The sequence below is a fragment of the Saccoglossus kowalevskii genome, chromosome 8 (genome assembly GCF_978046115.1).
Source record: "Saccoglossus kowalevskii chromosome 8, keSacKowa6.1, whole genome shotgun sequence".
Classification (NCBI taxonomy): Eukaryota; Metazoa; Hemichordata; class Enteropneusta; family Harrimaniidae; genus Saccoglossus; species Saccoglossus kowalevskii.
In genome coordinates, this window is record NC_140648.1 from 18,379,162 (window position 1) to 18,406,652 (window position 27,491).

General features: G+C 34.3%; 1 protein-coding gene across 3 annotated transcripts; it reads right to left on the reverse strand.

Moving 5' to 3' along the window:
• Nucleotides 1-265: 265 nt before the first annotated feature.
• Nucleotides 266-27,328, reverse strand: LOC100372213 (uncharacterized). 3 transcript variants are annotated; one of them, XM_085502288.1, is made up of 12 exons: nucleotides 27,189-27,328; nucleotides 22,341-22,501; nucleotides 22,054-22,102; nucleotides 21,132-21,273; nucleotides 19,326-19,450; nucleotides 15,260-18,235; nucleotides 14,881-15,001; nucleotides 14,527-14,632; nucleotides 12,795-12,983; nucleotides 12,022-12,068; nucleotides 7,410-7,448; nucleotides 266-5,253 (listed from the first exon to the last, which is right to left on the reverse strand). In XM_085502288.1, the coding sequence occupies exons 2-12, from the start codon at nucleotides 22,478-22,480 to the stop codon at nucleotides 5,045-5,047; spliced, it is 4,143 nt and encodes a 1,380-aa protein (XP_085358414.1). In that variant the 5' UTR covers nucleotides 22,481-22,501; nucleotides 27,189-27,328; the 3' UTR covers nucleotides 266-5,044. The 3 variants fall into 3 exon arrangements, with proteins under 3 accessions (XP_085358414.1, XP_085358413.1, XP_085358415.1); XM_085502287.1 differs by having other exon boundaries at nucleotides 14,527-14,635; XM_085502289.1 differs by lacking the exon at nucleotides 7,410-7,448 and having other exon boundaries at nucleotides 14,527-14,635.
• Between the last annotated feature and the right edge of the window lie 163 nt (nucleotides 27,329-27,491).

Genomic DNA, 27,491 nt, shown 5'->3' on the forward strand with positions numbered 1-27,491 from the left:
CATTCAAAAAAACCCAATAATACTCTCACAGTGTAACCTAGCTCCACTGTGTGCAAGAACAGTTTCGGCAAAATGGGTGTCAGTGATGCAAATATGAATTTTAATAGACTGAAAGTTTTTTATATGCAATTTATTGATGCAACTGTTTTGGAAATCAAAAGAAATTACCATTTTCAGTAACATGTAGAGTAAATTTCAGTCTTAACTTGGATGACTTTCAAACCAGTATAGCGTTAATGAAATAAACCACAAATAAACCTTGACATTGTACAAAAAGCAAACTTTTATTATTGAATATTTTGCAAACAGAAATTAAAGGCACTCATCACTCCTTGTTGTGCTGCATAGAATACTGCTTGTACTACTACAAATTTACGTTGCTTTAAAACCACGTCAACATGGCTTCTATACACAAACAACTATGAACTGCTTATTAAAACGAGTCAGTGAAAACAATGAAATTTTGTAGCAGTGAAAATTTCTCTCCAGGTCTTGGCACAAAGCTGTGTCAGCTACATCTACAAAATGTTGTCATCATGAATGCCATTAAACCATGATAAATTCCTAGCAGCAAAAAGTTAGGTGTCTACAATACTTTCTGCACGAGACATGGAAGCTAACACACTTCTGTGTCCAAGCATGGATGCACCTTAACTCTAACCTTTTCACCACCAAACTTTCTTGCCCAAATTTTTCTGTACTTTTTTCCTATATTCTTTAATATTTCTGGAAATGAACCCTAATTTTGGAGCCTAAAAACAAAATTTGAGTCAATTTTCATTCAAAAACTTTGGCTATTTTTATCCCGATCTTTTGAAGTGCAGACTATAAACAGGACTATTTTGTGAATTTGTGATGAAAACAGAGAACTGGTGGTGAATAGGTTAAGCACAAAAGTCAACTTATGTCACCATCACAAATTTTAAACCAAATAATGTTGCACCAACATTTTACTAGTAAAATAATGATGCTCAAAGAGTTGAAGTTGTATTCTGAAAAAATTCCTGTTTACTGTGTTCTTGAGACTAATACGTTTAATAGTTGATTTGCGCAAATTTAAATCATCCGATATTTTACATCATTATAAATGAACTCAGAATTGAACTATAAGAAAGTAAACATTCAGATTAAGTGAATACGGTAATACTTGATTAGAAAACTTCTAAGTCATCCATCACATTTGTCTCACAAAAACAATTATTGTTTTAAATCAGGGCCAGAGAGATAACAGATTTATGCAATCTTAGAGTTTAATTCTATTCATAAATTGAAATGTATTTGATGAATTCAACATTGGTAATCAAGTACTAGAGGCAAACATTACTAAATTTCAGTTAGTGAGTGATTGCTCATAACAGTACTTATAAAATAAATATATACACATAAATTTTCTATTCAATTCAATTCAATTCACAGTTGCTATGTGATGTTGGTGTTTGCTGATCTGAAAATTCTACTCACTGACAAGTGAAGCTACAACAATTATACAAATAAAAGGATTTCAGCACCCATGATACTGCAAGTATCCCTGTCTCGGATTTACAATTATTTTTATTCTACTGAACAACAATAACAAAATATTATCTATTGTGATTCTGGTTAGGATTAACTTGAGTAACTTGTACTGCCTTGGGATCAGATTATCGTTTCTTTAACACTCTCCACAATAATAAACACATATTCGTCATAGTTGCTCATTAACTATGTAAATTTATTTACTCATTAACTATGTAAATTTATTCACTCATTAACTATGTAAATTTATTCACTCATTAACTAAGTACGGTAAATTTATTCTCCAAATTAATTTGCCATACGATAAAGAATTTGGCAGTAACATTTTCATTACTGAGGCAACTATCGGTTAATATAGACCATGGAAAATACAACTATCATACACTGATTAGAAAATTAGCATATTTAGATTAGTAGCATACTATATTTATCAGCCAATCAACATCACCCACAAACACCAACTGACATTGAAATAAAATCTTAGTAGCATACAAGTCCAGACTATAACTGGTACTCAGGCAGCACTGGGACACTTTAGCGTAAGTCATTCAATTTCTTGTAGGCAGATTTTGCGGAACTAAATTTCAGTGGCTTCTTGTTTTGAGTTACATTTTCACTGCTACAAAATTTTACAAATTTTTTTTCAGACTAGAGTACTGCTAAAAAAAGATGACTGTTGTGAGATTAAAGTGGTTACTGTACTATAACTTCTGAGTGAGTGTTTACGATACTAATTTGCAGCATAATCATGTTTTCCCACAATGCAACAGTATTTTGCATCTTCCTCATCTGCATCCTGCCAAACTACAATTGAGTGTTAAAAACAAAATTATATACCGATAAAAGATAAAAGTCATTAACTACAATAAATACGAAAAAACTAAATGTAAATATTAAACAAGCAGCCTGTCGGCTGAGATAGCTCCGCTGTTAGCAATGCACATGGCAATTAAAGAACAGAAGATATCATTAGAAAATGAACAAATCTGAGAGAGGTCCACATGTAGTACCTATATGTATAATATATCAAAGCAATTGGACTTGCGGTTTTCAACAAGAAGTCGAAAATATCACTTTTTACCAAAAATTACAAAAATATTCATCAAAATTAGAGAATTAAAGATATCATTATGAAATGAACAAATCTGAGAGAGGTCCACATGTAGTACCTATATATGTAATATCAAAGCAATTGGACTTGCGGTTTTCAACAAGAAGTCGAAAATATCACTTTTTACCAAAAATGACAAAAATATTCACCAAAATTAGAAAATTAAAGATATCATTACAAAATGAACAAATCTGAGAGAGGTCCACATGTAGTACCTACATGTATATATGTAATATCAAAGCAATTGCACTTGCGGTTTTCAACAAGAAGTCGAAAATATCACTTTTTACTAAAAATGACAAAAATATTCACCAAAATTAGAGAATTGAAGATATCATCATGAAATGAACAAATCTGAGAGAGGTCTACCCAAGGTACATATACACCAAGTATCAAAGCATTCAGGCTTGTAGTTTTCAAGAAGAAGTCGAAAAAGTAAAACATTGACACGGACGACGACGACGACGGACAATCACTCATATGATAAGCTCCGCTCGACAAAGTCGACAGCGGAGCTAAAAATGGAGAAAATTAAAAAAATATACTTCATGGTGCAAATGGACAAAAGGATGATACATTATTGGAAGTGAATCACAAATGGTAATCGTAAGTACAATTATGTATGCAACAAGTTTATTTTGACTATACGTAGAATCATATTATAAAACTAAATTGCATCTGTTAGGAAACTGGATTTAACAGGGATAGAACAGATTTAATAGCTATGCAATCACAAGCACTTCTAACAGTATTAAATTATTTTAAAAAAGGTATAATTTCACTTGCAAATTTTAATTTTACTATGTATTAAAAATAAACTTAAAAAACAAAACAAAACAAATTGGTGGAATACGCTATCGAGATAACAATTTGTGACATGGATTGCATCATTTTATCAACTATAAAAGCCATACTTAGCACCTTTATTGCTAAAAGAAAGCACATTTGTGATTGGATAACTTCGTAAAGTAATGAGAGCTTAGGGTCATTGTAAGCCAATCAGAAAAAAGGTTACAAAAAAGAAATGGTGAACAACAAACTAAAATTTGCATATTCCAGTACGTCAACTAGGGGGAAAAAGAAGTAAAATAAATCTCTTGTGCAGTTGAAACCTAACTTGTAAATGTGCAGATTAGGACTTTGAAAAACATTTTATATGAACAGGTGAACCAATTACTTTTAAAATTAATAAACAATGTCAATAAAAATAAAAATAAAGAAATCTGGATATTTTTTGATGCAGTCTACACTAAAAACACATACTACGATAGAATTAAAAGTTTCACTGATCGCAAGTTTGTCCTTTACATGCACGTTTACTGCAATTATGAATATGACCGATATAATGGAATAAATTAATTGGCAGTGCCGGAAAAATCTCTCTCTGCTTTTTATAATTACCACTCTTCGAAGAAAATCAGAATGGATTAGGATACTATTGATTGTAAAATCGATCACGTATTAAATTAAGTGTCAGCACAACTTTGATCACCTTTGTATACATTTCAATGTACTTGCAATAGTTAACATACTGGGTAAACCATTTTCAACAAGGATATCTTATCTGATTTGGTAAGCAAAATTTTGCTCAACAAAATTGCACACACCATTTACCTACCCTCTCTAATCACATGCTGTAACCCCATTGGTTGTTGCCCACAATGCAGTTCAACTGAAAGTAAGTATATTTGAAAAATAGGATAACAAGATAAGTGAAAATAATTCACAGTTGAAATGCCTACAAACCAGTAATGTGCATTTAAATAAATAAAGTACCAAAAACTGATGACTTTTGTGATCTATTTTCTATTTTTTATACTAGGATATTCATTTATCAAGAAAATAAAAAAAAAAAATAAAAAAAAACGAGATGAAAAAATAAATATTTGTTTTAGCTTTAATTTGTTTAAATGCTCTCAGGCACGTCTCACACTCATATATAAACTAACTAAATAAACCTGGTGCTGGGTTTCTGGTGTATGTACCGGAATATTATCTGATACAGTATATTAAATATACATGTTTCATTACTATGCTGTAAAGCTTGCACTGCAGATATGTTCAAGTTCAAATTCAAGATAGTGTTAACTATTTAATACAACTTGAAAGCTACTTTTCTGCTAAAAAAAATGACACTGTATTGAGATGCAGAAATAGATAACATAATAATATGAAAAAAAAAAATATTGGCTTCAGTTTTTGTAAATGAAGATGTGTAAAAATTTCATAAATACAACAAATGAAAAATGAAATATAGTTATGAATATAACAATCGGTGGCAATAAAAAAAAAGAATTTTTATTTTTTTCATTTTGAACAAGATAACATTTACCGGTATATATTTATTCTCTAAAAAAATGTTTTAAAATGACACCTACATGTATTGTAATTAAGGTACACAATGCCGTGAATAAATCCTCAAAGATAGAAAACACCATGAGCGGTTTTCATTAAGTTAGGATCGTTTTCCTCTTCTGACTTTTTATCCTTCTTATGTTTCTTTTTCTCTGTCTTGTCTTTCTTCTTCTCCTTTTTCTTATCTTTCTGTTTCTTGGCTTTGCTTTTAACAGTCTCCTCCGTAGTATCCTCCTTGGCATCACCTGCACCAGATGCACCTTCGATCCACCCTGAAGAGAACAAGCATATTTAGAATTCAGCGAATTTGTAGTACAACCATTATGACCTTAAATTTAAAGGCAGACTTTTTAAATTTTATTTTTGAATTCATGTAATAGTGAGCCAAAATTATCTACATGGAACCAATGTATAAATACAGGGTGATATTTCATGTCACATTGTATTACCCTAAGAATATAAATATAATAACCAGATAATCCGGAATAACTATTTGCACGAACAAATATTCAACTTCTTTAGGTGTCGTTTGCATATGCATAGCTTGACATTTTACTCCAAAGATTGTCATTTTGAATCACAAAGGTCATTTCAGCTCAGTATTGCATGAATTAATGCAGCTCATTCATTTTATTCATGATATTTTTTTATCTTTTCGTAACAATGTTAACGCATTAACGCTTTTTAACAGGAAAAATCAGATTGATAATCAAAGAAACCAAATATCTAAATATCTTTATTTTATTGTTTAAATAGTGTCAGCAATATGGATACAAATTACATTATTTTAAGTTATATCATAATAATAATAATGCTTAAAATTAAAACAATAAACAAATAAATGATGGCATTTGTACACTGGTTACAATTATCGATATGCTAGAACAAAAAAAACATGGTGAATCACAGGCTATACAAGATGCAATGCTTGTTAGTTTGCAAAATATGTACACACCAGGTAAACATTAGTCAATTAATTATTGAGTAAGAAACTAAAACAAGCAGCCTGTCGGCTGAGATAGCTCCGCTGTTAGCAATGCACATGGCAATTAAAGAACAGAAGATATCATTAGAAAATGAACAAATCTGAGAGAGGTCCACATGTAGTACCTATATGTATAATATATCAAAGCAATTGGACTTGCGGTTTTCAACAAGAAGTCGAAAATATCACTTTTTACCAAAAATTACAAAAATATTCATCAAAATTAGAGAATTAAAGATATCATCATGAAATGAACAAATCTGAGAGAGGTCCACATGTAGTACCTATATATGTAATATCAAAGCAATTGGACTTGCGGTTTTCAACAAGAAGTCGAAAATATCACTTTTTACCAAAAATTACAAAAATATTCACCGAAATTAGAGAATTAAAGATATCATTACAAAATGAACAAATCTGAGAGAGGTCCACATGTAGTACCTATATATGTAATATCAAAGCAATTGGACTTGCGGTTTTCAACAAGAAGTCGAAAATATCACTTTTTACCAAAAATTACAAAAATATTCACCAAAATTAGAGAATTAAAGATATCATTACAAAATGAACAAATCTGAGAGAGGTCCACATGTAGTACTTATATATGTAATATCAAAGCAATTGGACTTGCGGTTTTCAACAAGAGGCCGAAAATATCACTTTTTACCAAAAATTACAAAAATATTCACCAAAATTAGAGAATTGAAGATATCATTACAAAATGAACAAATCTGAGAGAGGTCCACATGTAGTACCTATATATGTAAATATCAAAGCAATTGGACTTGCGGTTTTCAACAAGAAGTCGAAAATATCACTTTTTACCAAAAATGACAAAAATATTCACCAAAATTAGAGAATTAAAGATATCATTACAAAATGAACAAATCTGAGAGAGGTCCACATGTAGTACCTATACATGTAATATCAAAGCAATTGCACTTGCGGTTTTCAACAAGAAGTCGAAAATATCACTTTTTACTAAAAATGACAAAAATATTCACCAAAATTAGAGAATTGAAGATATCATCATGAAATGAACAAATCTGAGAGAGGTCTACCCAAGGTACATATACACCAAGTATCAAAGCATTCAGGCTTGTAGTTTTCAAGAAGAAGTCGAAAAAGTAAAACATTGACACGGACGACGACGACGGACGACGACGACGACGGACAATCACTCATATGATAAGCTCCGCTCGACAAAGTCGACAGCGGAGCTAAAAAAAAATATATATTTCCTTGTACCCACCCCAAGTAATACGGTAGTCCCATTCATTTTAGTCCATTTCATTGGCTGGGTTATACCATTTACAGAGCCAATAGGGGAGGAAGGGGCAAGTTGATAATCAGTTTTAGTAAGGTTTTCCCCCAATATTCCATCTGTGACATGCTGTATTAGGTTATCGGCAGACATGCTTGTCACATAACCATCCTACCTACCTTTTTTACTAACTTTTACATTTTCACTGATTTCTGCCTCTGAATTTCATAGAAAAGTGAGACAGCGAAAAAAATATAGACAGACACACCAAGGAAGAGAAAAAAAAGAGTAAGATATGATGAATAGAATACATTAAATATCCCTAATTTGGTTGGAAATGTCATACTGAATACCATCTAACTTAGTTAGAAATGTCAGACTGAATACCACCTAACTTTAATAGTTGGAAATGTTATACTGAATAAGACCTAACTTAGTTGGAAATGTCAGACTGAATACCACCTCACTTAGTTGGAGATGTCAGTCTGATTACCACCCAACCTAGTTGGGAATGTCAGACTGATTACCACCTAACTTAGTTGGTAATGTCAGACTGATTACCATCTAACTTAGCTGGAAATGTCACATTGAACACCACCTAACTTAGTTGGAAATGTCAGACTGAATACCACCTCACTTTATAGTTGGAGATGTTAGTCTGATTACCACCCAACCTAGTTGGGAATGTCAGACTGATTACCACCTAACTTAGTTGGTAATGTCAGACTGATTACCATCTAACTTAGGAAAGAGTAGGAAATCAAACGGGCGATGCACCGCGGTGTACCGCAGAACGCCGGGGAGAGCCACGGACTGCTTATAATTAGGGGTCTCTACCGCTGTACCGGCCTCTACCGCGGTCCTCGGTAATGTGTGAAATACGTACTTAACAGTTTCTTTGTTATTCCACAAGTCATTGTTTTAAAATCCGATGCTGTAAATGAATACGATAAGTGCGCTTGTTTAGTATTTAGTACTGTACATGTATTTAGCGTAACACTGAAATAAAGTTTACAATTGAAAAGAGGACGATTTACAAAGTTTCAGCGTATCCAAGCCGTATCCTGGTTTTTGATTGATTTGGCAGTATCATGTTCACCATTTGTGTCACACTCCAGAAAAAAATGGCCAGCAAACGAGAAACGGGCGAACTAATCAAAACAGGTCAGGCTGTCTGCATTGCACTGACAATGACATGATTATTTTCTGTTTTGTTTCATAAATCTTGCCTTGCGCATGTATTCTTGGTTGACAGAATCTTTTTTAAACAAAAGACGTTATTTTTCTGTTACATGTTCGTGTTCCATGGTATTCGTGAGTGTGAAAGGCATTTTGAATGAATAATTATTGAGTTTATGATACTGTACGATAACGCTAGCTGGCTCGATTAGAATTTCATTGCGTGTGAACCGCTGAGGTCATTGTCCGTTACTGTGCCAACCGCACGTAGTTCAAAAGCACCTGACGTTGTTTTGTTTTTTTTTCACTCGAAATATAAGCGATCGAATACTCTGCGTTCAAAGTACGCTGCCCCAAGTTTGAAATTACAGTAAATTGTGACGCATGGATTTTATTTACATGAAATTTAGTTTATTTCAAAATGATATAGATGTCAAACCATAATTATTCTTGACTTGACTTTTCTGGCTTTAATGTTTTGTGTGTGCGTGTTTGTTTACAATATCATTATCAACAACAGTTATTCAGTGGCCCCATCTCTGAGGCAGTAAGTCGCGGTTTCGACTAAGTCGCGTAGTTCGATGGCTCCGGACGATTGTATTGTGTTTTGCCGTCAGTTTTAAAGTAGAAAAACTAAGTCTGGTATTATCGCGTATTTAATTGCCCGCTCAATCAGTTGGAGGTGACAACTTAACACCTACAGACAATTACTGAAATAGAAAGGGTGATAGCAGCCTGACTCGAGGTGTCGACAGGGGTATAAAAAATAAGTTTGCATAATTATTGCAAAGGCAACGCATTATCAAGTCAGCAAAGTTGAAATATTCACAGCCAGTACGTAAACAATGAAAAACAAGTTTGCGCAATTATTACGAAGCCAACGCATTATCAAGTCGGCAAAGTTGAAATATTCACAGCCAGTACGTAAACAATGGAAAATAAGTTTGCGTAATTATTACGAAGGCAACGCATTATCATGTCGGCAATGGTGAAATATTCACAACCAGAACGGTAACAATTTTTACGTAGGCAACGCAGAGCCAGTAAAAATTTGCGTAATGGGATGTGTATAATAAAAAGGTCAACGCGCGGAGTGCGAATGGTCACCAAGGTAACAACCCACTTGTTCAGCGCGTGACTTGGGGTTAAACTTGGACCAACGTTTATTAGATTAGTCAGTTTCGCCAAGAAGTGCGCTATTTTTTTCGCTGATCACCCAGTTGTTGCAGTATATATTGTAGCACCAAGTGTGTGACACTCCCTCTTCGACTTCGGCTTGCTTTTCCTACTTAGTGCATGGTCTCGAGATAACGTAAACTGCGGCCTCTCATCGAGTGTTTTACACTTGGAATTTATACTTTGCCCGATTATATTGGTGTACGCGAAACATTAATCATTTAAAATAAATCCTGAGACTATACATGATGTAAATTCAAAATAATGTGATAATATTTTACATTATGTGGGGTCTACAGTATTCTGGGTTGCTTTGCGATGTTATACCAAGACTCGTGAAAATAAAATAGTGTTTTCTGCGAACTAATAGAGACGATTTTTCCAATCTTCTGGTACCACTCGATTTTTTATTATTTGAACCTGGCGGCAAGTACCGGTAACCTTTAGTTTCCCAGTCTATTGTGTCCATTCATAGTCTTAACAATAGGGTGTAAATTGCCATGCGAGCCTACCGCGGTAAACCGGGGTCATGGAATCTATGCATAAATTTGCATAAAATGCGGTCGACCGGCGAGCACCTACCACCACCGCGGTAAACCGCGAGTTTGATTTCCTACTCTTCCCTTAGTTGGAAATGTCACATTGAACACCACCTAACTTAGTTGGAAATGTCACACTGATTACCATCTAACTTAGTTGGAAATGTCACACTGAATACCACCTAACTCAGGCAGACTAAGGAAGATCCAAATCTGTAAGAAAATAAATTGAATTTTCCCCACAGCTTCTTTTATTTACTGTCAAGCAGAAAGACTTAAATTACCAATATTTGTTGACTAAGCTCCAACCCCCTAAAAAACATGTTTATTTTTAGCCAAGTACCCTGGACAGTAAGTCACTAGGTCAAGTTGATGGATAGATTAAAGTGTAACTGAATTGGGCCAATTGACTTTTTTGTGTGCAAAATTTATTTATAAACAACATTATGAAAAAAAATGTGAAAAGGATATATAAAAATGCCATAGTAAGAATTGGTTATTTTTAGATATGAGAGTGTTTTGTAGAAAGTGCTTCAGTAGTAGAATTAAAGTAGAGCCTTTTTGGTTCACTATTTGTGTAATGAAATAGATTTGCCTCCATTTATGGCAGTTTTATGAAGACCATGATTGGTACAGACTAAACATAACATGTGAACCAATTGGTGGGGAGAAAAAAACATAAATGTGCATACAAGCAAGGCAGTCAGTGCTAGACTTGCTTATTTAGACTGACTTGGAACTCAGCCTCAGGGAAGAGTGACAGGGGGATCGTGTTTTCAAGTACTACCGTAAAATCTGTATTAGAAGCCGCATCCCTAATAGAAGTCGCACCCATTCTTTTTGAAAAATTGAGAACCAAAAAAACATCATTTCTCATATGTGTAGATGCTCTAATAGAAGCCGCATCCCCTCTATTGCATTGTACCATTTTAATAGAAGCCGCGGTTTCTAATACAGATTTTACAGTAACCAAAAACCACTTGGATCAACAAACCCACACACTAGAATATGTTGGCTAGTTCACTACTAATGCCTGCAGCAGGCCCTGCATTCATCAAAGCTGTATTTTGCAGGAATACTCATATTCTTTGCCTGGTTTAGTTGATTAGAGGATTACACAGAGGGAGGCTAGTAGACAGGTCATTAATATAGACACTGGGTTGGCAGGAGGTCCTTAAAACCATCACATAATCTACCTGTGACCCTGGAGCATCCAGGATATACTCATTTAAGAGTGGGTGGTGTTGGGTACTGTCGGAGGGACAGAAAAACACGCCATATGAACTGAGAGAGCCCAGGGCAATAAAACCAATAATGAAATCAGTTGGCCACCATTGGTAGATATTTGATACGTAAAAAATATTAATTTATTGATTGGATTATTTAATAAAAGATTGGAAACATATTTTCATCTCAAAGTGAATAATTTCTTCCCTATCCAACTTTCCTGCTCTTTGCCTTTGCCCAACTAAAACACAGACCCAGTCAAAACAACATACTTCTGTTTACATAATATCCAGTTCTAAGAGAAGAACGAAAGGAAAGAAGACCGGAATGCTACCACTGAAGGACAAAACATCAGGGAAATATAAATCTTGGCCTTAACTAGAAGAAAGCTAAACTAGAAACTAAATCAGATGATGCAGAGACATTGTTTGTTTGCATCAAAAAGGTCATTGATATACCAGTAAGGAAATCTGTGAAATAATTAATTTACACATGGTACAGAAAAAATTAAACAATTAACAAGTTAAACACTGGTATTTTTTATTGTTGAAAAACAAAAGTCATCAAATTTGTGTTTGGTAACTTGTCGGTGCTGCAGACAAGGTGTGATCCCAATCTAGGCATATTATAAAGAACAATGCCACCATATAAACAAAGATATTGACAATACCTTTTTCTATCATCATTGCTTCCAGAGTTTTATCTTCATCTTCTTCTCTGTAAATAAAAAAAAATGTTATTTAATTTTGTTGTACACACATTTTTTTTTTAAGTGGAAGATCACACTCGTGCAGACACAAGGTGAAACAACAAGCAAGATGGTGGTATTCTTGTAATAACTTCATATATTTCACATGCACATATTATTTCATCCTCTTTTAAAGTTGCATTTCCATTTTGTAAATACCATCCCCTGATTAAAATATGCACCATCAATTATTGAGATAGTGGTTGAGAAATTAGCTGCTGATTATGAATTGATGTGAAGCTCTTAAATTAAGTTAGATTTTCAAACAACAGACACTCATCACTGAGTTAGGGGGCTTTGTTTGTCTTTGAAGGACAGTAACATTGTAGATACGTTTGTCAAAAGGAATAAGACCCTCCAGGGTGGGAAGCTACAGTATGGTAGATCAGGGTATCATGAACATATAATATACTGTAGAATACTTTATTTTCACTTGGAATTTATTTTCGCTGAAGGGATGATTCCCTGAAAATAAAATCCAGCGAATATACTTTTTTTCCAATATTTCACATTAAACTCATCAAAAATCAGTGAAAATAAATTCCATACATAACACTCAAAAAGATTTTTCAGCGAAAATTAATTCCAGCGAGAATAAAGTATTCCACAGTATAACATTTGAATGTTTCATTTTGAGCAGGACGTGTTGCAACAAAGGATGGGAAGCCATTTTGTGAGAAAAGAAGTACTCCTACCTGAGTCTATCTTGCTCCATCAATTCAACTATAGTGTTTCTTTGACTGACAATTTCCACCAATCTTTCTATCAGTTCTTCCTCGTTAGCTTTCTCTTCTTCCGTTTTTCCATCTTCTGGTTTTATCATCAATAACCTCAATTCATACTCAACATCTGCATACTCTTCCTCCAGAATCTGGTCCTGGGAACTGAACACACATCGAAAAATAAATGGTTTAGAATTGAAATCCAAAATTACATCCTTCATAGATCCATATTCAGGTTCAAAATAAAAAAAAAAAAATTCCTGGAAGCTTGGGCTATCAGCTTTTAAAAGCTTATATGTTTATATTGGGTTGTCCATCAGAATTGGTAGACACAAAAAATCATGCTAACAAACTTGAGCACAAAAATAAAATAAAATGTCACATTGCTCAATTTGTAACATAACTTTGAAGAAATTTAATTTAAAATATACATCAACACATACATTTCCAAAGATTATAATAAAAGCCCCCAAAATGATGCAGATTCAACCTGAATGTATTAGAAAAGTGTACCTAATTGAATAATCCTTTGTCAAACGTCAGTCTGCCATTTCAAAACCGGTTGTTCGCTTTTTAGCTCCGCTGTCGACTTTGTCGAGCCAAGCTTATCATATGAGTGATTGTCCGTCGTCGTCGTCCGTGTCAATGTTTTACTTTTTCGACTTCTTCTTGAAAACTACAAGCCTGAATGCTTTGATACTTGGTGTATATGTACCTTGGGTAGACCTCTCTCAGATTTGTTCATTTCATGATCATATCTTCAATTCTCTAATTTTGGTGTATATTTTTGTCGTTTTTGGTAAAAAGTGATATTTTTGACTTCTCGTTAAAAACCGCAAGTCCAATTACTTTGATATCACATATATATATACTACATGTGGATCTCTCTCAGATTTGTTCATTTTGTAATGATATCTTTAGATCTCTAATTTTGGTGAATATTTTTGTCATTTTTAGTAAAAAGTAATATTTTCGACTTCTTGTTAAAAACCGCAAGTCCAATTGCTTTGATATTACATATATAGGTACTACATGTGGACCACTCTCAAATTTGTTCATTTTGTAATGATATCGTCAATTCTCTAATTTTGGTGAATATTTTTGTCATTTTTGGTAAAATGTGATATTTTCGACTTCTTGTTAAAAACGACAAGTCCAATTGCTTTGATATTATTACATATATAGGTACTACATGTGGACCTCTCTCAGATTTGTTCATTTTGTAATGATATCTTTAATTATCTAATTTTGGTGAATATTTTTGTCATTTTTGGTAAAAAGTGATATTTTCTTCTTGTTAAAAAACACAATCATTTATGGTGAAAAATAATATTTTTGAATTCTTGTTGAAAACAGCAAGTCCCATTGCATTGATACTATACACATTGTTCATTTTCTACTGATATCTTCAGTTCTTAATTGAAATGTGCATTGCTAACAGGCTGCTTGTTTAAAAATTCCACTCACAAATCTATTGCTTAGTTACCATATTCAAAAAAACTGTTTGAAATCTAAGCATCTCATCTCTTACAAAAAGTTGTTTGCCCGGCCACAAATGGTAATTGTGGTTTGCAAATCTGCTCTGGTAATGGAAAGAAAGAAACTCATTTGAGTTGAAAATCAAACTCATTTGAGTTGAAAATCAAACTCATTTCAGTGAAATACACAGCTGTATTTAAAATTTAAGAAGCCAGAATTTACTTACGTGTAAACGAGCTCATTTTCACGCCGGACTAATTGATTTTTCTGATTGATCAATTCAAACCATTCTTTCAGCATGTCCTCTTGGTCCTGGTCTTGGCCCGATACATCTGCTAAAAGAAAATAGTATATTTTTGAAACCAAGAAAAACGCTCAAATTTGACAATATATGTACTGTAATTTTTAGCATTAGATGCACAAACCATTTGAACTTCCTGTAAAAACTAATAAGTGCAAAGTAAGTACAAACACTCAGTTTTTCTATAAGTGAACGGCACACTTCTAATAGATGAAGAAGGGTGTGCGCTGACTTAAAATTACTAAAGCATCTTGGGTAATTTGTAATGACAAAACTCACTGTCTATTTGTTCTCTCAATTTCTTTTCCATGATAACTCCAGATTGTTCCATTTCAGTCTGTTTAGTGTCTAGTTCGCTTAGCTCTTCCTGTATTTCTTCAGGAGTCATGGTTTTCACAACCTGCAATGATTATTGTTTACTAGTATTCTATTCACATTTGGTAAGACGAAAAAAAGTGACACATAAAAATATACCATACTAGGGGACCCTAAACCCAGTTCTTAGCTTTTCACTATAATTATAAAAGGAACGAAATGTTGAAAACAAATTTATATTTCTGACACAAGGTAACATTTTTCTAATTTGTATTCATAGATGGAAAAATTTTACAGAAATGAAATCTGATTAAAAAAAAGTTTTCCCCAGATTTTCATTTACCTTTCTTCTTTGTGGTGGTGGTGGTGGTGCTTTTCTCTTCACAGATCTACTAACAGCAGGGCTGGGAGATCTGTTCCGGTCTTCCAAGTTTCCGGGCAACAGATCCCTAGAAACCCTCTTTGCTGGCTCCGGCGTCCTTCTAGGGGAGGGCTGAGGACTCTCATCAAATTGTGCAGAGAGTGACGGTGATACCGATCTGCTTGGTGCTTCCTCATTCTTTCTGGCTTCCACAGGCGATCCTCCAGCAACAATTTGGGGTTTTGGTGACCTCGGCATTGGCTTTGGCGGTTCTTCAGCAACTGCTTTTTCATCTGTACTAACAATTTTGGCTGTAGGGGGTGGAGGAGGGGGAGCTCTAGGTTTGCTCCTTGGGGTGGCAGGAGAAGAGGAACCACTGCCTGTTAAAGAAGAAGGAGGTGGAGGAGGAGCAGCTCGAGTTTTCGTCGATTTCAATGGGCTACCAGCTTGACCTCTGGGTAAAGATGCCGAGACTGCTCTCGGTGGTTTCCTTGGTGATACTGGTGATGGAGCAGTATCTTTTATAGGAGAGCTTCCTGGCTGCAAAGTGTTTGATTTCACTTTAGGCGGTGGTGGACGTGGAGGAGGCACTTTCTTCTTATCTCTTGCCATTGATCCACAAAGCTCTCGCAAGACATCTTCTCGAGACTTGACCTGTGAAGATGAACGCTGAGCTGGCTGCACTGTCTTAGCGAAAGGGGGATAAACTTTCCTTTTGAGAACAGGAGAGCCAGTGAAAGGATTGACCAATTCCTCCTCTGCTTCAGCAACACTCGAGTCTTCATGGTAGTTTTCAGAAAAGGGATTATTCTCATCAAAAAGGTCATTAGACTTTTCCTCATGAACAACTTCATCATCATCTTCGTCATCATCTGCAAAGAAAGGGTTTAATTCGTCATCATAATCATCACTGACAGGTCTCTTTGCATCAACTTTTGCATTGTCCTCCTCACCACCAATTTCTTTCTTCTCCTTAACCTTTTCATTGTCTTTCTTGACTTTCAAGTCAGCCGAGTCCTCACTGATAGCTGTGTCCTTGCCTGCATCTTTACGTGATTCCTTCTTCTCATCAATAACTTCTTTGGGTTTCTCCTGTTCTTCTTCCTTTTCGTCCTCAACCTCATCATCAACCAGAAATGGATTCAGTTCATCTAGCTCCTCAGATATATTTTTATCAACTTCGGATTCATCCTTTTCAAAGTCTTCAATGACCTGATGTGAATCATCTTTAGTTTCCAGATCTTCCAGAGCTGAAATAAACGATTTAGATTCAGAGTCACTCTCCTCAGAAAAGCCATCTTTAGCTTCTTTGAAAACCTCTTCAATTTTTGTTTCTTTAACAAGTAAACTCGCTTCTGACTCTGTTGTAGCATCATCTAGTTTCACATTTTCAGTAATTTCAGCAACTTTTGTTTCCTTGGTAACATCATTGTCTTTTTTCTTTTCTGCAACATCAGAGACCTTTGTTTCCTTTTCAACTTTATTCTCCTTGGTATCAATAACTTTTGTTTCCTCGGTAATACCACAAACTTTTGTTTCCTTGGTAACATCATTGTCTTTTTTCTTTTCGGCAACATCAGTGATCTTTGTTTCCTTGTCAACTTTTATTTCCTTGGTAACAGTGACTTTTGTTTCCTTGGTAACATCACTGTCCTTTTTCTTTTCGGCAACATCAGTGACCTTTGTTTCCTTTTCAACTTTTTTCTCCTTGGTATCAATGACTTTTGTTTCCTTGGTATTACCACAAACTTTTGTTTCCTTGGTAACATCATTGTCTTTTTTCTTTTCAGAAACATCAGTGACCTTTGTTTCCTGTGCAACTTTTTTCTCCTTGGTATCAATGACTTTTGTTTCCCTGGTAACGTCATTGTCTTTTTTCTTTTCGGCAACATCAGTTATCTTTGTTTCCTTGGTTACATCAATGATTTTTGTTTCCTTGGAAGCAGCAGGAATCACAGTTTTCTTTTTAACATCAATGACTTTTGTTTCAATAACAACTTTACTAACATTTGTGTCCTTGGTAACCTTGTCATCCTTTTTGTCATTTACAGATGGAGCAATTGGAGCAACTTTTTGCTTATCCTCTTTCAGATCATTTACTTGCCTCGACTTCTCATGAACTGGTATCTGTTCTCCAATGACCTTTCTCCCATCTTTAAGTGACCCATTTGGGAGTTTAGTATCAATTTCATCTTTCTTAATCCACACAGGTTCTGATTCAACTTTTTTTTCTTTCAGTTCTTCTTTCTTCCGAATCCCAGCAAGAGACTTAAGGAGCCCTTCCCTTAGCTCTGCATCACTCGATGATTTCTCAGATACTTCTGTTGGGGATTTTTGCATCGCAGTATTCTGTTTAATTTGAGTGGTCTGAGCATTGGCAGTTTTATAAGTTCTGTGTGGTGGTGACTGTGAGCTTTCAGCATTATTTTCAAATAGCTTCATTCTGGAAGCCACACTCCTCGGGTGGTCCTTGGAAACAACTGGCACATTGTCATTTGTTTTTAAATCAATTTTCTCTACTGCAGGCGCTTTTGCACCAATATGCACATCAGAAACACTCTTTTCCTTGTCTTTTTGGTAAAAAGCACCAATTTTCAAAACAGCTTTTTGTTTCTCTGTCAGACTTCTATCTGAGTTCAGCAAGTCTCTAGTAGTGTTGTTACTTTTCTTTTCACGATCCAAAGACGACTTTTTCCCCTTAAGAAAGTGCGAGTGTTTTGATGGCTTTTTGTGTATGGGGCACTCAAACTTGTTAAAATCTATAACTTTATAGTTGCCTGGTCTGAGAGTTTTCTGACATTCACGACAGCGGAAACAAGACCTATGATAGAGTTTGCCGTCAACCACTGTTCTCTCCATGATATAAACGCGTTTACCGCATGCTGCACATTTGTAACCAAAGGCACCTCCTTCTGCACTGGGCTTTTTCACGTATTCCATCGGCTGACTGATTTCAACCTGAGTAAAAAGAGAATAGATCATTTGCTTACTACTAGTTAACAATTCAGAGCATTTTTACCAGGGCATCTCCAAATAAATAATACAGTAACCTGTAAATTTGAGAAATGCTTCACATACTGCCTGTGTTTCCCAAGCTAAAGTGTGACAGACGCAATGCAGTGCACGTTTATTAATTACATGTAAACAATCAATACATTGCATAAGTTTCACGGCACCAACTTTGTACACGGTATGAAGGCTATGGAGTTTTAAATATCGAAGAATGATGGCTAATTACCGTAGCGTATCAGTAACTAGGCTGGCAAAGTTGGGATTTCTTTTTTGTTTTACAAAGAGAAATAATTAATTGTTCTTTTTGTTCTTTTAGCATGATCACGAAAACTAAACTGACCGCTAAAGAAATCCCGACTGGACGCATCTGCGGGCATTTGACTGCTATTAATTATTCATGACGTCATTGATTATTCATGAGTCGGTATATGAAAATAAACATAACCTTTTAAAGGTTGATTTTATTTGATCGCAGAGATGGATACTTTAACTTTTTAAGTGCGAAGGCGATACTTTCATCTATTTTTACTGAAAACAAGTCGATTTAAATGTCCAATGTATATAAGTAGTCTTTCAAAATTGCTGGGACCTCAGAAGTGAAAGGTCATGTACATTAACATAGATAAGATATGACGTATACAGCTGCACTCTGATTCGTTGTCAATGCTAGTCAACAACTTATAATTAGCATAATCACTGGAGTGATTCCTCACCAGTGGTTGCCTGCAGATGCGTCCAGTCTGGATTTCTTTCACAGTCACGCTAGTTTTCACGATCACGTTAAAAGGCTAAATTGACAATTAATTATATTTTTTTTGGTAAAACAATGAAGAAATCCCAACTTTGCCAGTCTAATCAGTAACCTGTACTGCGATGCTTGAAAGATCTGCATATTTTCATACTCCTAGAAGAAATTCATTATTTTTAAGAACAATATCACGAAATCCAACTACACACAGAGTTTAGCGACTGGTCAGTCAATGAGTTTTAGTTAGTTATATAAGCTTTGGTGACAAATCCTGATAATGTGACTTACCTGCGCACTGACGGCGGGTGCCTGCTCAGGCATTTCTGCCGTTCGCTTGATTTTTGGACTGGGTGACGCTTTCTTTGACTTGGGACTCTCTGTGAGAGAATGTCTTTTGAAGGCTGTTGCTCCACCTGGAAATAAACAAAAACAAAAATGAGTGCCAACACGCAAGAAACAGACGTTGTACAGTCAAACATGTCTATAATGGCCACTCAAGAGATCAGGCCGAAATGGCCACTATAGTGGGCTTTCTGTGAAAGTCCATGTGTGGGAGGGGCAGGTAGGCAGGGAAAGAGGAGGTGCATCTATGAATACATTTAATAGAAGGGGTTCTTTCAGACAGGGGAACAGGGGTGCAGCACCCGCCTCATATCTCAGGCTTGCACACTCATACCAAACCTGGAACAGTCAGTAGATTATGATCAGTTATAACAAATATAAAGTGTTACCAATGGTAACAAAGGTGTGCTCCCTCTTAAAATTATTTTCCAGAAAAACTTCTGAATAGTTAGATGGAAATGTGAAATGAACACACATTATTGTGTCTATCACATTGATTTCACATAGAAATTCTGAGCCACACCTGACCTGTTCTATCAATCAGTCTAATTACATGGCACGATTGTTTTTTTTGAAATTTCAAATTCACTAGACGTTGTGTTCGGTGGCAGGTAGCGCAACATAATATTGCTGAGTTTTACTGGTGTGATAGTGCATTGTCAATAAAGAACAGCACAAGTCAATATCTCCAGGTGATCTTCAAAAATGTTTGAGTACGTCTATGCCTTTTTATTTGCACAATAATACACTGGCAGCCCCTTTATGTTTATGTTTTTAAAACAACAAGGTTTTTCCCGACTGCCAACTTTCCGACGTACAACAAAAAGAAAATCCTCCATGGCCGAGGACAAAACTTATCCATAAATAAATCATTAATAAAAAGGTTTCAAAGCAGACACTTGAACTTGTACAGTGTCAAGTTGTTGTTGAAATCTCAAGTGATTTTGGTCATTAACTTTTTTATTTTAATAACCATTAAATTTGATTCAAATTAAACAGTTGTTTGGGCCAATATGTGATATGGTTTGTTATCACGGTAGCCACTGAAGGTACATTTGTAGGTCAGGACCAGTGATTTGAACTCTGACCTGAATAACAAAACAAAGTCAAGTGAATAATAAAAATGTTGACATATTTGAAATACCAGAGATACTCAAAGATGAAAGCACAATGTAACTTTAATTAATCTGACAATATGAAATCATACCAAATTACAGAAAAAAATTAGTGGGAACAAAGGTCGTTATGAAAGGCACTAGTTTATGAAACCTTGAAGCATCGAATCTATTTGAATATAAATTTTGTATCAGACGATATTTAGTGTACGGTTACACATACTTGACTACCCCCTATTATCCCTGCTATTGTCTGAGGAAAAGAGATCTATCATTCACCTGCTGTAGGGATGTTGTTGTAGTCATAACATATTTTGAATCAAATATGTAATTACAAGAGTGAGCAAATATGAAATATTCAAATTTCAAGCAGAAATATATACCTGCGATTAAATATTGACATACCTTTGGAAGAGAAACACGACAGGTTGGACATATTCGAACACGGAATATCACAAACAGGACAAAGGTCAATAGCTCCACTCAAAGTGCAATAGCACACGCTACAAGTGGGATGGCTCTACTAAGCACTGACACACGAACATACTCCAAGTTTAAGCAAGCGTGTATTAGTACCGAGTCGGCACTTCGAAGGGTAATGTACAGCAATATGCAAAACAGATTGAATCTGACTCACCTGGTACCTTGCGTACGAAATAGTTATAGTATTGGGAGATATAGGTCACGACACTCAGCTTATCGGGCACTTTTATAGCTACCATATCTTCGGCATCCAACAATGCACAAATACCAAGTTCTCTTTCCGCCGTTTTGAACGCCTAGAAAATTATAACAATAAAATTATTCATGGTGAAATATTTCACGTGATTTTTAAAAATATTAACTTTTTAATATAAAAAAAAAAAGTTGTGTGTATAGGTAATAACAAAATGTATAAGTAACAAAAAATTAATTTTATCAAATTAATTAATTATTAAATATAATTTTTATGATAACCAATGTTAAACGAAGAGGTATATACACATGAACAGCCTATAGATTCTTTAAATATATGCAAATAACACAACCAAATTATTTGTTACTGTAAAAGCATTAATTATTCACTGTGTTTTAATTTCACTATTTTTTGCTGATAAGTTAGGTCTATTAAAATAAATCTGCATGAGCTCATTGTTTCTTTGCAAAATGAAAAAAAAATTAAAAAGGCAGAAACATAAAAATAATGACATTAAATGCCAGTAAAAATAAATGGTTGTACAGTATTATGCTAATCATTATGCCAGGCAATACACTAAAGTTAACATTTTATTTTGTTGAGTTTGTGGCACATTTAAAGTACTGGACAAAAACAAAGAATTCTATCGATTCTTTGAAAATAATTTCGACATGATGTGTATGAGAGAAAAACTCCACTTTGAGTAACGTGCAGTCTTCACACTCTGGTATAATTAACTGCTACAATTTTTTTTTTCATTTTTGATTATTAAGGAGCTGATGCATGTGACAACACTAAAACATGACAATAAATGAATCAATGACTAAAATAGTTTTGTGTGTTTTTGATAAATTTGAATAATTTTGAGTATAAATGTACTTACCAACTGGTTATTATCAAATATATTTTCTTTTGATAGAGAATCAAAGTTACTAGAAAAAAAGAAGAATTTAACACATTATCATGATTTTGTTTTTTTTCAGAAATTTCACACACAAAAATTTGGTTTAATTTGCATAACATTGTTTGTATTTGAGATTGAACAAAGTGTTGTATTGTGCTTCATTTTATCATGACATAAGGAAAAAATTCTAAGTCAGTGTGCTATGATATGTGCCACCCTTAGCAAATAGAGTCGCATCCAAATCAGAATAAGGTTTGAATACTTACATCAAGTCAGGCCTGTAATGGTGTATAATTGCGCAGAATGCGAGTCCATCTTTCCATGATGTTGTCATGTTTGTGACTTTAACATCGCGGTATCCTTCCGTGATTTTCTGACACCATGTTTGCAGTGCTTTCACCGCCATCTTACTAACTGTTTACAAATGCTGGAAGCAAGAAAATAAAATGTTTTAATGCATGACAGATTTGTAACATCTATTGCTCTTTTAACAGAACAGCCATTTTCTTTAATATTTCTTGATTGGTCACTACTCTATGCACTTTCAAGCAGCCCTTATTGATCACATGATCCGGAGCTGCTATTCATCTAGGGTCCTGATTTGGGGGTTTGAATACTGTAAAACATGTCTTTTTCGCGAGCATGTCTTTCTAGTGAATTTAGCGAGAGAACTGATTCGCTAATTCAAGATGTCGCTAATGACTTTATTATAAATTCAAAATGGCCAAGGCTTGGAGATTTGTATACAGTAATCCGAAACATAAAAATCTAAGGGGCTTCCTAATTACACTTGACAGTTTTTCTTTGTTTTTATGGAGGTGATAACTGCGCGTTTTGGCAGGCAACAGACAAGTATTGTGAAAACAGGAAATCAACAAGGACAAGAGAAATTCGCTAAATCAACATTTCGTTATTACGTCATTTTACCACAATTCGCTAAAATTGCATGTCACTTTTTCAACATGTTTTAAAGTATATGTGCATCCACCCAATTAAATCATTTACAGTACTACTGGTATACGGTCTATAATTAAATCAAGTATATTCTTTTGAACTCTATCTTGATCGGGCATCCTAATTTACATATTCGAGTTCAGTCAATGTCATTACTAATTTACAGATATTAATTTCAAAATCATAATTTTTTCTGCCCAAACCCTGGTGCAACATTTTTCACATGCACATGATTTTTTCAATAATGCTTTTTAAAATTTCAAATAAAATGAATACAATTTGCCATTGGCTATAGATCTAGATCAAAAGTTTTAAAAATAATGCCATAATACATTTTTCAAGAATTGTGAAATTTCATCATTGATTATGCTGATAACAATATGTTGACGTGGAAATTTGTATTCAAGTATTATCAAATGAAATCCATCACACAGACACCAATTTGTTTCTCATTACCATATACCGTACATTATACAGATTCATTAACGATTTTAATATCACTATGGTAATGAAATCGAACGTATTCAATGTCAATTTAAATGTGATAATAAATAAAAAATTAAAAGAAACAAACAGATCAATTAAAAAAAAAAAAATAAAAAAAAAAATATAAAGTGCAAATGCATGTAATCATGAAGTTTCAATGAGACAACAATAATGGCAATATTTGTTTAAACCGATAAGTTGAGTTAATGATTTACAGAAATACCAGTCAACAACCTAGGTATCAACAATCGACACCTGTGGTTTTTAAACTGTTTGATATAACTGTGACGTTACGTCATAGAGCTCGTTACCGGTAGTAACCGCCAAGGCTCCCGCTACGTAGGATTCAATTATAAGGAAAAGATCCATCAAATAAACCATGGAACAAAATATCATAAATTTAGAATAATAATCATGTTATAACTGAAGTCAATAGATGCATGTTAATTCTTGCAAATAAATTTTAGAAATTTGTAAGCCCAGCGGTTTTCGTGTGAATAAGGTCTCATGCAAATCCAATGAGACGAATAGTTTGGGTAGGCAGTGAAGTGTTTATTCACGCATTAATTATACATAAATCAGAATAGCTTCGTTACTGCACGAATTCATAGAACGTGTAATAGCTATTTCAGTTCATAAATATTAACGTTTATGAATAATTTATTACATAAATGCTTTTGCTAACTTCAGTGCATTATATCACAATAAAGAAAGATATTTTCCAAAGAATGTGAATCATAGAAAAATCTTATGATCAAAAAATCTTTAACAGCTGTAAAATTGAATTTCTCAGGCCCATGAAGACTTCCGGGGTCACATGTATGTACCATATTGGAATTGACTACTGTAAAATACTTTATTTTCGCTTGGAATTAATTTCCGCTATTTTCGCGGAAGGTATGATTCAGTGAAAATAAAATCCAGCGCATATACCTTTTTCTCTATATTTTACATTCAACTCATCAAAAATCAGTGAAAATAAAATTCATACAAAACACCCAAAAAATCTTTTCAGCGAAAATAAATTCTAGCTAAAATAAAGTATTTTACAGTATGTGAATTTAAAATGGCACAATACATAAAACAAACTGTATTACAGTATACTGGGAAATGAGTAATGATTTACTGCCACACATAGCAGTGTGTAAACCATTTGACGGCATTGTCAACTTTTGGCAACATTTACAAAATGATTTTGCACAGTCTGCTTGTTTCCCTACATGAAATGTTGATAAAAACTGACAAACCTTTTGATCATAAACTAAAGGCAATATATGAAACTGTATGTATATGATGTATTGTAGAATTTTGTGTTGTATGTCTGTATTATTGAAACGAAATAAAAATATTGTTTAAATAAATAATAAAAAAAAAATGATAGGATTTATTGAAAATTTTTCAAAATGTGAAAATATTTGGACTGAATTTTAGGAGGAAGAATATCTGGAACCCAGCCTCAAAATGTTAATGGCTGTAACTGATGGAATAGAAAAATCATAAATAACACACAGTTTGCAAAAATGAAATTTAGTTATGAATAATTTAAGAAGTGAGGAACTTGACAACTCTATGTGCTCACATACACAGTTGGGATTCCTAATAATAATGGCAGCTTGCGGGGGGTGGGGGTGTGTGTGTGGGGGGGGGTGTGTTAATGTTAGTTAGTTACCTCTACATGTATAAGATTGATTGAGGAAATAACGATATACAAAGTAATAATTACTATTATGATAAAAACAGGACCAGTCAATTTATTATATATTTTCCTTGCATTATTTTATGTGTTATTAATTATGATTCTCTGCAAGTGTTAATTATCATATTTTCATTTTTAACACATAGTGGATCATATTTCATTTGTTATGTCAAATATTTCCTTATCTATCAGATGATCTTGCAAGTCAAATACAAGTTCTCACCACCCAATGGAGTTTTACTCTAAAACAAACAAAAGATAGAGTTTTATGAGTAACCTGATGAACTACAGAGTTTATAATTCCATTCATTTTAATGTTGTCATTTTTAACCAGTGTTGATTTCAACCCACTGACCTCCCGAGGTGTGGTTCTACTATACTAATAATATACAACTATGCGGTTATTTTATCAAAAGGTCACAGGTCAAATCTGTAGTTTGAAACAGACCCTCTCAGAAGTGTAAAGAAATAAAATATATGTAAATTGGTTAGAGCTTATCTTGAAAGTGTCTGGGCTGGCTGGCTGGCTGGCTGGGTGGTTGGCTGGGTGGCTGGCAGCATTACACATACAAGTACATTGCGAAGTTATAGAGACCACTTACTGTACTTAAAGAGTACCATTTAAACTATAATGAATACACTTCCTGACCTTACTGGGTTCATCTGCTCCTTATCCAGGCAATCAACATATAAATTAAAACACTACTTTTATATTTAAAGGGAAGGCACTGAGGAATGATGGCACACTATTGTTTCCTATTGAAATGTTACGCTACTGTGAGTTAACCTGTCGTCAGTTTAAACTTATTAGGGTTTACCCATTTGAAAACTGAAGGAGGGGAAGGGGGGTCTACTGGAAAATGTGTCTGACTCATTTGTTTGTCACTGTACTTACACGTGTCGTGCTATATACCATGCAGATTTGTTTTTCGTCTAGGTAATCAACATGTGACAACGACTAATCATGTGGGTGTAAATTTATTACAGACCGGAATTGGGTGGGCCACACAGAAACTTACGTATTAGTGTAAAACTGTTACAATATCAATCCTTTAATAATCAACATAAACACAATCATGTGATTAATTTTATTTATTAACATGAGAGTGAGAAAACAATATCCAGGAGCTAATTATTAATGTTGTTATTAATTTAATTATTTAATAACATTATTAGTGTCATGCTAACATTTCATATATCTGTCCTGTGAGGCAAGTGTGCATTGCGTAAATTGACACAAATAAACAATATTTATACCATAGCAACGGGTATATGGTGATAAGATTTCAGTATGCAAATTGCACTTCATGCAAATTCATCTGGTTGAAGTACTCTCGGAATATGATATTTTCAATATTCAGAATACATATATTTTTTCTGTAGTGCTGAACCATGAATATTTGTAAAATAGGATTGCGATGTTAGTTTACTAGTTGGCCAATTTTTAAGTGTAATTCTTGTCTTAAAGTTGCCAAGAAGGCAAGTCTTCTAAACGACTGTCAATCACAGGTTTATTCAAATGAAGTGTTAACCCAGACTGTTGATAGTGACTATAATTTCTTCAAAGTCAGACAATGGTGTACTTAGGATATTAGCAATAAGATTAACGTTTGTTTACATAGCTAATGATGGGCGGGCCATTCAAATTACAGTTCCCATGAGGCACTGGTGCAATCCCGGGGATTGCGGAACCGAGCTTTAAGAAATCATTGATTTGCATCAGTACGTGGTATGATATGAGAAGTCATAATTTGTCACGGGTGTGTGATCATATATAAAGACACTGATACGACACGATCAAGGTCGATCGTAACACAGCTGTAGACATAATATGTGAATTTAAAACCTTATTTCATAACAGTCTGGCCTGAGTTTCATGAAATATAATACATGTTGTCAAACTCAAAGGCAGAGTCAACCTGGGACTTACAGCCCAGAACAGCGCCATTAGAAGATCGTGGTGTTGTTTTATACTCACATTTCTGCGTATAAGTTCCTTGTTAAGATCTACGACTGGAGCTTTTCCGGGTCATTGTTCATCACTCCAAATCAAACGTGAAATTACTCTACCGCAGAACACAACAGCTCCCTGCTCCGATTGACATTAGTGATTTCCCACTTCGAGGCTGTTCTAAATGAGACTCCCTAGTTTTTCTCGGTATAATAAAATAATTAAAAAGTAAGGGCTAGTGAGCTATCTTAGGAATTAAGCTCAAACCCATCAAATAATATTATACACTCTATAAAATTAAAATCATAAAACATTGCTGTGTAATTTCGT

Coding starts and splice junctions, on each gene's coding strand:
- LOC100372213 (XM_085502287.1), bottom strand. CDS start 22,480: ATGGCGGTGAAAGCACTGCAAACATGGTGTCAGAAAATCACGGAAGGA. Junction 14,636..14,880: donor ATTGAGAGAACAAATAGACA/GTGAGTTTTGTC, acceptor ATTTTCTTTTAG/CAGATGTATCGGGCCAAGAC. Junction 12,069..12,794: donor ATGGAGCAAGATAGACTCAG/GTAGGAGTACTT, acceptor TTTTATTTACAG/AGAAGAAGATGAAGATAAAA.